At 41.9% G+C, this 12,426-nt stretch overlaps 1 protein-coding gene across 1 annotated transcript; it reads left to right on the top strand.

Moving 5' to 3' along the window:
• The first annotated feature begins 6,685 nt into the window (after window positions 1-6,685).
• Window positions 6,686-10,211, top strand: LOC115159199 (fructose-1,6-bisphosphatase 1). The gene is made up of 7 exons (XM_029708676.1): window positions 6,686-6,932; window positions 7,985-8,147; window positions 8,252-8,344; window positions 8,571-8,711; window positions 9,033-9,170; window positions 9,456-9,575; window positions 9,822-10,211. Exons 1-7 carry the CDS (start codon window positions 6,763-6,765, stop codon window positions 10,008-10,010), a joined length of 1,014 nt encoding a protein of 337 aa, XP_029564536.1. The 5' UTR covers window positions 6,686-6,762; the 3' UTR covers window positions 10,011-10,211.
• The last annotated feature ends 2,215 nt before the right edge of the window (window positions 10,212-12,426 follow it).

The following is a 12,426-nucleotide window of genomic DNA, read 5'->3' as shown; positions in this document are numbered from 1 at the left end:
ATTTGTTATGATACTGTATTTTGGGTGCTATACCAATTGGTTTGAAGTGATTTAGAGGATCTGGGCATGATTTTTGGAGCAGCCTGCCATAGGCCCTATAGTCCAATTGTTTCACTAGCAGCAATTCTAATGCGGACTCTGGGGTAAGTAAATAAAGAAAATGAATCCATATGTTGGTCAATGTCTCTCAGGATCACTTGGCATTCATCTTTACCCCATAAATATGACAAAATGTGTAACGTGCTTTCGGAAAATATTCAGACCCCGTCACTTTTCCACGTTACAGCCTGTCGTGGAAGAATCAGAATTAGTTGGGTAACATAGATAATTAAGATGTTTTATTAAGTATAATATGCTTATGTGAGATACTTGTCATTAGAAAGTGTCCTTTGACTCTGGAATGTTTCAGTTACACATTTCCCTTAGCTGGGGCTCAGACACTTGGGGCCCAGAGAGGGGAAGAGGTCAGACTTGTCTTTTACTTGTCTCTGTTGCTCTGCAGAATATCAGCAAGAGAGGAGGACAGAATGAAATATTGTCTTCATATGTGAATGTCTCTTTACCTATGCTTAAACCATGTGAAGGGATGGCGTGATTACTGGGGAACCAATGACTTGTCTCCACAATGTCTGTGAGCAAGTCACACCCTCCTTTTCCTTATTGTGGGGAGGTTTATGGCAGTGTCTGGGACCATGGTCTCTTAGATCTCACACTTATCCTGTGATAATATATGGCCTAGAGGCTCACTCCCCAGTGAGCCTGTCCAGGAGTGGGGTCAAGAGGGGGTTTGCTTAAGATGGGAGTATCTAGAGTTGACAATTGATATATGCCATTGGATGAAATAGTTCTGTTCAATACCGTACCAGGGAGGGACAGTTCTAAGGAGACCAGATACTGGGCTATACCATTAATCCTGTTGACATAGCAGTTACTGTCTGATGTGTTTTATGGATATCTGTCATACAAAACGTAACCTTTGTGAACTGTTACTAAGTATCTGTGGTTTGTCAATGTACGTTGAAGGGGCTGTATCGTTGCTATAAAAGATCCCTGTAGCCATTCTGCAATCACCTCATTAAATGATTCATTCGAGAGAATGCATTATTGGGGGTAAGGAACTTTTGCAAAAGTATCTTAAGTATTAAAGATGTAGTTTTAACTCGGACTGGTGTGTTTGTAAATCCTCATTTGGTAATGCGGAAATTAGCCACCACAAGCCTTATTCTAAAATGGATTAAAAAAAAATATATATATTATCAATCTACACACACAATACCCCATAATGGAGCAAAAACAGTTTTTTTTACATTTTTGCAACAAAGAAATAAGTCGATTTTTTGCTAAAATTGTTTTTCCCCATAGTTTCTGGTAATTTATGTATGTAAAATATGTTGGTAGCTTGAGGGTTAATCAGTAAAAAACATAATATTACAATTTTCGTGGTAAGTCATGCCAATGAGTCAGTCAAGGTTTTTGTTTAATAAATTACAGTACCTGAGAAGAAAGAAGAAACCTGCACACTGCTCTTGCTAGTATCACTGCTCGTTATTAAGCTTTAGGTATCGGTCTCAAGGCCTTCGTCAGAGCTTTTGAGAGTGTTCACAATTTGCACCCCTATGTAGACATTTCCCCTCCCACATCCGCTCAATGCATCGAATGGGGTTGGAGTCGAGGGAAAATAAGCAAGTGTTACCAAATATAACAATGTGCATTTCTATCAAGTAAGTTTTCATCAATCATTGGGTATAGTGCAAAAAAAACGTCATTGTAATCTGAAGTGGTGGCATTAATTCATATTCACATTTACAACATAACATGCATGGGCATTTCGTCATTAAGACCTTTTTTGGGATTAATGTCTGGAGGGTGAAAATCCAAAAACATTCTCTTTTACTCAGAGTATTATTTATATCACCTCCCCTGTCTGATACTTTCTCTATGCCACAAAATCCCCCCCAAAAAAGGTAGAAATGTCATGTTTTAGGTCATTAAAATGTACTGCGACTGGATAATCCCTGTCGTTTCACCTGATTGAACCTTTATGTTCTCTAATTCTCTGTTTGAGAGAACGAGAGGTTTTAACGACATAACACAGCCCACATGAACATTTATTCATGTGGAACCATTTTCCTTTTCACCCTCCAGACATTATTCACAAAATGTCTTAATGACGAAATGCCCATGCATGTTATTTTGTAAATGTGAACATGAACATGAATTAATGCCACGACTCTAACCCCATTCGATGCATTGAACAGATGTGGGTGGAGCAACGTCTACATAGGGGTGCAAATTGTAAACGCTCACAAAAGCTCTGATGAAGGCCTTGAGGCCGATACCTAAAGCTTAATAATGAGCAGTGTACAGGTTTCTTTTCTCATTTTATTCAACTGTTACCATGCACCTGCAACAAAGATAGCTCAGATGTGCGAGTGCCTTCAGATTTTTTAAATAAATTACCTAAAGAATAAATCATCACTACCAAAAGAAGTCAATTCACCACATTTATAAAATAGGGCCCACAGTTTTCCTTGGTCAGGTCACATGGTCAGCAAAACCCCCTTGCCTTAACCAAAGATGGTGGTATAGGCCTATACTCCCTCACTATCAGGAATCAAGGTAAGACCCAAGTGCAGACTGTGAAGTAACAATGTTGATCGTAACCACAGGGGCAGGCAAACAACAGGTCAAGGCAGGCAGGGGTTGATAATCCAGAGCAGAGGGCAAAGTAAAGGACGGAAGGAAGGCAGGCTCAGGTCAGGCGGGCGGGCACAGGATCGGGACAGGCAACGGTCAAAAACCAGGAGGACGAGAAAAAGAGACACTAGGGAACAACAGGAGCTGAGACAAAATGCTGGTAGGCTTGAACAAACAGAAAACACAGGTATAAATACACAGGGGAACAATGGGGAAGATGGGCGACACCTGGAGGTGGGTGGAGACAAGCACAAGGACAGGCGAAACAGATCAGGGTGTGACACACAGTAATTAGGTTAAACTCATTGGGCCCAATTCAGACTTAGGAAATTGACACCTTTCCTACACACTTCTCAGTAGTTCGTATTCAGACTTACCTTATGCAGGTGCGTAACAGGTTTTGCAGGCATGGTTCCTTTGCGCTCGCTGAGTAAATGTAATTGAACCGCCGACAACCCTCCCACTGCGCCACTCGGGGGCTCCCGAGTGGCACAGCGGTCTAAGGCACTAAATCTCAGTGCAAGAGGGGTCACTACAGTCCCAGGTTCAATTCCAGGCTGTATCACATCCGGCCGTGATTGGGAGTCCCATAAGGCTGCGCACAATTTGCCCAGCGTCGTCCGGGTTTGGCCGGGGTAGGCCGTCATTGTAAATAAGAATTTGTTATTAACTAACTTGCCTAGTTAAATAAAGGTAACATTTCAAATAAAATAAAACTTGCTTGCCTACAGATTTCCTCGTGGAGTTTTCATTCAAAAGGGTTTCCATTACATGGAGCAATTTCCAATCGCCTGAAGGTTCATCTGTACAAAAAATAGTACGCAAGTACAAACAACATGGGACCACGCAGCCATCATACCACTCAGGAAGGAGACGCGTTCTGTCTCCTAGAGATGAACGTACTTTGGTGCAAAAAGTGCAAACAATCCCAGAACAACAGCAAAGGACCTTGTGAAGATGCTGGAGGAAACGGGTACAAAAGTATCTATATCCACAGTAAAACAAGTCCTATATCAACATAACCTGAAAGGCTGCTCAGCAGGGAAGAAGCCACTGCTCCAAAACCTCCATTAAAAAAGCCAGACTACGTTTTGCAACTGCACATGGGGACAACTTTTTGGAGAAATGTCCTCTGGTCTGATGAAACAAAAATGGAACTGTTTGGCCATAATGACCATCGTTTTGTTTGGAGGAAAAAGGGGGAGGCTTGCAAGCCGAAGAACACCATCCTAACCGTGAAGCACGGGGGTGGCAGCATCATGTTGTGGGGGTGCATTGCTGCAGGAGGGACTGGTGCACTTCACAAAATAGATGGCATCATGAGAAAGGAAAATGATGTGGAAATATTGAAGCAACATCTCAAGACATCAGTCAGGAAGTTAAAGCTTGGTCACAAATGGGTCTTCCAAATGGACAATGACCCCAAGCATAATTCCAAAGTTGTGGCAAAATGGCTTAAGGACAACAAAGTCAAGGTATTGGAGTGGCTATCACAAAGCCCTGACCTCAATCCTATAGAAAATGTGTGGGCAGAACTAAAAAAGTGTGTGCGAGCAAGGATGCCTACAAACCTGACTCAGTTACACCAGCTCTGTCGGGAGGAATGGGCCAAAATTCACCCAACTTATGGTGGGAGGCTTGTGGAAGGCTACACGAAATGCTTGACACAAGTTAAACATTTTAAAGGCGACGTTACCAAATACTAATTGAGTATGTAAACTTCTACCCACTGGGAATGTGATGAAAGAAATAAAAGCTGAAATAAATCATTCTCTCTACCATTATTCTGACATTTCACATTCTTAAAATAAAGTGGTGATCCTAACTGACCTAAGACTAAATTTCAGGAATTGTGAAAAACTGAGTTTAAATGTATTTGGCTAAGGTGTATGTAAACTTCCGACTTCAACTAGGTATTGGTCTGAAACCGAAAAAGGAAATTCACATGAGCACCACAATGCCTACTCCACCCATGCTCTTCCAAGGTTTCCCAGCACTATTGTACTATTTCCAGTCTATTGTACTTCAAACAATGTGTATGCAGGTTGCTTAGGATTCAAACATTCTCAAACAGCCTAATTCATACTCTTAGAGGTGCTCCCACAATAATGTGATTTGTGTCGCATACATGTTAAAGTATTGGATTCTTCACACAACACACTAATCCCTGCCTGTATTTCCTTAAACCTTAATATTTAGCAATACATGTCTTTGAGAAAATTTTTAAAATCATAACATATTGTTTGGTCAGTAGGTGCCCAACATAACAAGTAGGAGCCCAACATTCTGACCTTAAAAAACTACTCAGGAACTATTCAGTAAAGTGTTGAAAATAATAGATTAACTTTATTTTCTCATTCCATCACTGCTGCTCTTACAATCTTGCTCTTGCTGTAGCCTATAACCCTTTTAGATAAGACTCAAAACCACATAATAATATATTTCTTACATTTTAGTAGACACTCTTATCCAGAGCAACTAGGGTTAAGTGCCTTGCTCAAGGGAACATGAACAGATTTTTCACCTAGTCAGCTTGGGGAATTGAACCAGCAACCTTTCGGTAAATGGCCCAACGCACTTAACCACTAGGCTACTTGCCACTCTTTCAATTCTTCTGAAGTCTCTTTTAACAAACTGAAGGAGAAACACAAAGCAAGTTTGAAAACAGTTCAGATATGCCCCTAGAATCTGGTCTTTGATTCTTGCAAACCATTGGCTCTCAGCGGTCACCTGTGGCTCCATTTCAAAGTTCAAAGTTTAAATCAGCATCTTGTTGTGAAACCCCCCTGTCAGACATTTTGTCCAAAGTTGCGTAACAAAATCATGTAAACCCGGCCCAATGAACTCATCTTACCTAACTGTGTTCGTCATTAGCTTTTGTCATTGTTTTTGTACACAAGGTTTGCATAAAATGGCATCCTATTTCCTATATCGTCCACTACTAAGTAATGCACTATGTTGGTATTAGGGTGTCATTTCAGACACACAAGAAAATACATCTTTAAAGTAGAGCAACAAAGAGAACCCAAAGGATTGAACTATGAACTGCACTTTAGACTCAGCTATTCTCAGGAACATGTACATAAAGCATGCTTAAAGGGCTGATAGCCAGAAGCTCATAAAAGAGTTAGAAGAAAATGGATTTATCAGTGTTCATGATAATCTAGGCTGTTAAACCAATGTGCTGACCGCTGTGTAATTTGACCACAACAGATTTTACAAATTGAATTATTTAAATAAATAAGTGTAGCCTACCATGCATTGAAAAAAACGTGTTGTAGTGGTCTTTATGGGAGATGCTATCACCTTTTCACTTTTTGGCTACATGATTTAGCAACTGGTTTCTCTCTGGTATCTTTCATTCCTTGTCAGACTGATTTCCCAACACTAAAGGACATATAAGAGACCACCAGAGATCGTAAATATCTAAAAACCAGCTGCAGAATAGTTTGTCTCATAACTCATCATCCTTGTTTCACTCCGAATGTCATACAAGTATTTGAGTTGCTTCAACAGTCCACTGGTAGCCTTCCACTGCATTGTAGGCCAGGCCTACAGACTAGTACATGTTCACACATTATTATAGTTCAGGGTTTGCACTAAATGTAGTTCTCTCATTCAAAATGAATAGGGACCTAACTGCACACTATCTGCATTCTCCGTGTAATCTATTTATTGATAAGGTACCCAATATATGTCCTACATATCATGCAGAGAGCAGACGTTTTGGGGACAGTGCATTTCAAAACAAGTTCAGGGTATGTGAAATCACCGACACGGGTAAGAGGGGGGTAAAGTAACCGGTTGGAACCGGGCCAACATCACTGGAACATTTGTGCGAACCTGTTTATTATCTGTGAACTTTGCCCTCACTAACCTGCTCAGCCACATGTGTTCTCAACCTCGTCCCTCCCTTTGAAAGGCCAACTGTGATTGGTTCAAACAACTGCACACCCCCGCCTCTCCCGCTCTCTCGGCTCTTAGTTATATTTTAACTTTAGAAACATTGAGGATCTCACCTGTCCTGGTCCCCTCTCAAAAACCTGTACAGCCTTCTAAGTCGCCATGTCTGACCGGGGCTCATTCGACACTAATGTCGTTACCCTCACGAGATTCGTGCTGGAGGAGGGAAGGAAGGCGAAGGGAACGGGAGAACTGACAACCCTCCTCAACTCCATCTGCACAGCCGTCAAAGCCATCTCCACCGCCGTCAGGAAAGCTGGGATTGCCAACCTGTAAGTGTTGCTGCATGCAGAAAGTGATACTGTCAGCGGTTGTGTTCGTTCGTAGTCTAAATGACACATTTATCAACTGAGCGGAGGAGGACGATAAGTAAGCATTTCACTGTTGGTCCACACCAGTTTACGAAGCATGTGACGAATAAAATTGAATTTGAAGTATTTCATAACTGATCAACAGTGATTTTTGCTGAATTTGTGAGTTACTACAACCAACCATGCACCGGGGCAGGGAGACTCAAATATAATATTTACATTGTGCCTGACTGTCCATCTAATCTGTTGGCCCTAATACCGTTGTCAACCTCGACTCAGGTCAATGTCCACACGAAATGCATAATTGTATGTTGTTATTTTCATGCAAGCCAAGGCTATTGGAATAAGGTAGGCTACTCACAAATCATGCATGTTTTTCCTCGTGAGACATGCCTATTGTCTTCATTAGGAGGAAGTAGGCCTAGTACCTGTTTATCAGGCATATCTCTGTGCCCAGTGCGTTCTCAGACTACATTCCACACTGACACAAAGCAGTGGACACTTCAATGCCATCCGGAGGGGATTACATTATGACAGAAAAGAGTTTACCTAAATTACACCTACAAATTACCTCGACTAACCTGCCTCGGTACCAGTACCCCTTGTATATGGCCTCGTTATTGTTATTTACTTGTTACTTTTTATTTTTTACTTTATTTAGTAAATATTTTCTTAACTCTATTTCTTGAACTGCGTTGTTGGTTAAGGTCTTGTAAGTAAGCATTTTACGGTAAGACCTGTTGTATTTGGGGGCATGTGACAAATACAAATGTGATTTGATTATATAAATACATTACGCCCTGTCCTTGTCCCTCCCTCCCCTCAACTGTATGACAGAGATGGGCCTAGTGATGTTACTGCTCTCACACGTCTGCCCCCTGTTCCTCTCTCCTCTCCCTCGCCTGTCCTTCTCTCCCTCGCCTGTCTTTCTCTCCCTCGCCTGTCTTTCTCTCCCTCGCCTGTCTTTCTCTCCCTCGCCTGTCTTTCTCTCCCTCGCCTGTCCTTCTCTCCAGCTATGGCATTGCTGGGAGCACCAACGTGACAGGTGACCAGGTAAAGAAGCTGGATGTTCTGTCCAACGACCTGGTCATCAACATGATTAAGTCCTCCTTCACCTCCTGTGTCCTGGTGTCAGAGGAGGACGAGAGGGCCCTCATCGTGGAGCCAGAGAAACAGGTGCGTGTGGAGGGACGGGGCAGTGCATGTGTGTGTGGCCCAGATTGAAGTTGGGATCTTCTTGTGACATCAATGTGACAATGTCCTTTTTATTTCTCTCGCAGGGGAAATATATTGTGTGCTTTGACCCACTTGATGGCTCGTCAAACATTGACTGTCTTGTATCAATTGGAACAATTTTTGCCATCTACAGAAAGGTTAGTGTTTGTTTTGTTTCTGGTGTTTTTTTTCTATGATTCCTCTATGGCCCAAACATACATTATGTTTTAGCCTCAGACATTCTGTAACATTCCCAGACGTTCTGTTTCATTCTCAGACACTTTGTTTATCTCAGTCACACCACAGTGCCAATTTCTACTGTAGTTAGGCTGTTTCACTGTTCTGTTATTTTCGGTAATAACTATCCTCATGTTTGTCTCCAAGACGACAGACGATGAGCCCAATGAGAAGGACGCACTGCAGTCTGGACGTCACATTGTTGCCGCCGGTTACGCCCTCTACGGCAGTGCCACCATGATGGTACTCTCTACAGGACAAGGGGTCAACTGCTTCATGCTGGACCCTGTAAGTTCCAAATCAAAATTAAAGGAGAAGTTTACCCAAAATCCAGAAACTCCCAAATGATTCCATACATTGAAACTAGTTCAGTGGAGTTTGCCCTCTCCCCCCTGGAATGCTGAAGTGAGACAACTTCACTGAATGAATTTCAATGTATGGAATCACTTGGAAGTTTCTGGATTTTGGGTAAACTTTCATGATTAAAAGTGCATTTAAAATAGCAACACACTACAGTAAAACAGCAATTAAAGAACATCAAAACACAAATAATATCTAAATCCAATGGTCCATGAACTTGCTCAGTCAGTCCTTGCTCTGTCTGTTTAGTCCATCGGGGAGTTCATCCTAACAGACAAGGATGTGAAGATCAAGAAGAGAGGAAAGATCTACAGTCTAAACGAAGGTTATGCTCAGCACTTCTACCCAGACGTCACAGAGTACCTGAAGAAAAAGAAATACCCAGAGGTAATTCATTAACTATAAACCTGAAAGGACACAGGGCATACGTTTTACACTGTCATTTTAAACCATTAACTCTTTGGGTACTATTAAGTGACCAATAAAATTACTGAAATATGCCTGATGTGGTTGTCTTATCTACTTTTTAAAATCCCCTATTGTAAGTCGCACTAAAAAAGAGCGTTGGCTAAATGAAGAAAATATAAAATGACAGAATATCTGGGACTAAAACTGAAGTGACTACTTCAGTTATTGAATTATTTCTAACTTTATATTGCTTTTTGTTTCCAGGATGGCAGTGCCCCCTATGGTGGGCGTTATGTTGGTTCAATGGTGGCTGATGTGCACAGGACTCTGGTGTACGGAGGCATCTTCTTATACCCCGCCAATGTCAAGAGCCCCAAGGGCAAGGTGAATCAGGAAGAGCGCTTCAGTTCATATAAATGAATATCTACTCTAAAAAATATATATAATATACTAAACTTTTTTCTTTTTTTTAAACATACAAGTGACCAAAAGAGGGCTGGTTGTGTCCAAGAGAGATAGGAAATGTAACGATCAATGAGAGAAGTTTATTCAAGTGTAGGATGAACGAGGCCTTTTCTCAGTATATTAACGTGACTAACCATTGTCTCTCTTCCACCCCACCCTGTGTAGCTGAGGCTGCTGTACGAGTGCAACCCCATGTCGTTTATCATCGAGCAGGCTGGAGGCATGGCCACCACGGGGGAGATGAACGTGCTGGACATCCAGCCAGAGAACATCCACCAGCGGGTTCCTGTAGTCCTGGGCTCCCCTGAAGACGTCCAGGAGTACATTGCCATCTACAAGAAGACACGCATGTGAGACAGCGCTGGAACCTTCTCTGGATCCATCATGACCTGCTTGTCCACGAGGGTCAACCTTTGACCCTGACCACAAGCTAGTAATCTTTGCATCATATGGATGGACCTGTGGATATACAGTACAAGTCAAAAGTTTGGACACCTACTCATTCGTGTTTATCTAGATTTTTTTTCTTCTATTTTCTAAATTGTAGAATAATAGTGAAGACATCAAATCTATGAAATAACATATGGAATCATGTAGTAACCAAAAAAGAGTGAAACAAATCAAAATATATTTTAGATTCTTCCAAGTAGCCACCCTTTGCCTTGATGACAGCTTTGCACACTCTTGGCATTCTCTCAACCAGCTTCATGAGGAATGCTTTACTCATGAAGGAGTTCCCACATATGCTGAGCACTCGTTGGCCGCTTTTCCTTCATTCTGCGGTCCAACTCATCCCAAACCATCTCAATTGGGTTGAGTTCGGGTTATTGTGGAGGCCAGATCATCTGATGCAGCACTCCATCACTCTCCTTGGTCAAATAGCCCTTACACAGCCTGGAGGTGTGTTTTGGGTCATGGTCCTGTTGAAAAGCAAATGATAGTCCCACTAAGCGCAAACCAGATGGGATGGTGTATCACTGCAGAATGCGGTGGTAGCCAAGCTGGTTAAGTGTACCTTGAATTCTAAATAAATCACTGACAGTGTCACCAGCAAAGCACCATCACACCTCCTCCAAGCTTCATGTTGGGAACAACACATGCGGAGATAATTCGTTCAACTGCTCTGCGTCTCACAAAGACACGGCGGTTGGAACCAAAAATCTAAAATTTGGACTCATCAGACCAAAGGACAGATTTCCACCGGTCTAATGTCCATTGCTTGTTTTTTTTGGTCCAAGCAAATCTCAAATCTCTTCTTATTGGTGTCCTTTAGTAGTGGTTTCTTTGCAGCAGTTAGACCATGAAGGCCTGATTCACACTGTCCTCTGAACCGTTGAGATGTGTCTGTTACTTGAACTCTGTGAAGCATTTATTTGGGCTGCAATCTGAGGTGCAGTTAACTCTAATAAACTTATCCCTCTGCAGCAGAGGTAACTCTGGGTCTTCCTTTCCTGTGGCGGTCCTCATGAGAGCCAGTTTCATCCTAGTGCTTGATGATTTTTTGCGACTGCACTTGAAGAAACTTTAAAAGTTCTTCAAATTTTCCTGATTGACCTTCATGTCTTAAAGTAATGATGGACTGTTGTTTCTCTTTGCTTATTTGAGCTGTTCTTGCCATAATATGGACTTGGTCTTTTATCAAATAGGGATACCTTCTGTATACCACCCCTACCTTGTCAAAACACAACTGATTGGCTCAAACGCATTAAGAAGGAAATAAATTCCACAAATTAACTTTTAACAAAGCAGACCTGTTAATTGAAATGCATTCCAGGTGACTATCTCATGATGCTGGTTGAGAGAATGCCAAGAGTGTGCAAAGCTGTCATCAAGGCAAAGGGTGGCTACTTTGAAGAACCTGTAATATAAAATATATTTTGATTTATTTAGTACTTTCTTGTTTAATATTTCATAGTTTTGATGTCTTCAGTATTCTACAATGTAAAAAATAAAGTAAAACCCTAGAATGAGTAGGGTGTGTCAACCTTTGACTGGTACTGTATATATTTAATGGAATATATCATACCCAGTTGTTTAGAAGTTGAGGTGATTTGTTGATCACATAATCAGTGCAGTGCTTTCCTCCAGCTGATCCTTGTGAACAAGGAGAGTAGTATTTTTATCTCCACAGACCTGACCAACCAGGTCTGGGACCAAAGACACTGGAGGGGGGAAAGAGTATAGGGGGAGTCAGTCAGAGATCCTAGGGTGCATTCTCAGTAGTCTGAAGTGGCTTTTGCTTCTCCTTTCCTCTCCTACTCTCATCTGACAAGGTCGGAGATGCTTGAGAGAGGGGAGGAAGCCTGTTTAAATTATTACGACGCATCCCACGTGTCTTACAGTGAACCAAGATTTGTTTGGACCACTAAACTGAGGGACCAACCCCCTCATAGACCAAATAAAACCTCAGCCTCCCCCTCCTAATGGAGGGTTGTTGTGTCATTTGCACTGGTTGACCTGAAAGATGTTTTGAATAAAACCCAATATACAAATCCCTCCACTTGTTGTCCATGTTGTGTTGCTGACTCACCAGCAGGGGGAGGTGTTACTCCTTCAGTGGCTTAGCTCAATACAGTGTGTCAAACCATGAGAAACGTTTATTAGTGTTATTTAGATGGAAGACAGTGAGCTAAATGCGCTATAGCTTTCACTTACCGGTTCACTTCCATTCTCACGGTCTCTGCTGGCTGTTTGAGATGCTTAGAAGCCACCTTGATGGTAGGGAGAGCATCCACTTTTAGAAGCAACTTCTTGCTGAAGCCCTCTTTCC

The sequence above is a fragment of the Salmo trutta genome, chromosome 23 (assembly GCF_901001165.1).
Source record: "Salmo trutta chromosome 23, fSalTru1.1, whole genome shotgun sequence".
In the NCBI taxonomy this organism is placed as follows: domain Eukaryota; kingdom Metazoa; phylum Chordata; class Actinopteri; order Salmoniformes; family Salmonidae; genus Salmo; species Salmo trutta.
This window is presented reverse-complemented; position numbering and strand designations above follow the sequence as displayed.

What these genes read in the sequence shown, in the direction of transcription:
- LOC115159199 (XM_029708676.1), top strand. Translation starts at nt 6,763, where the DNA reads ATGTCTGACCGGGGCTCATTCGACACTAATGTCGTTACCCTCACGAGA. An exon ending in ACTGCTTCATGCTGGACCCT is followed by an intron (nt 8,712 to 9,032) that starts GTAAGTTCCAAA and finishes CTGTCTGTTTAG; the next exon opens with TCCATCGGGGAGTTCATCCT. An exon ending in TCAAGAGCCCCAAGGGCAAG is followed by an intron (nt 9,576 to 9,821) that starts GTGAATCAGGAA and finishes CACCCTGTGTAG; the next exon opens with CTGAGGCTGCTGTACGAGTG.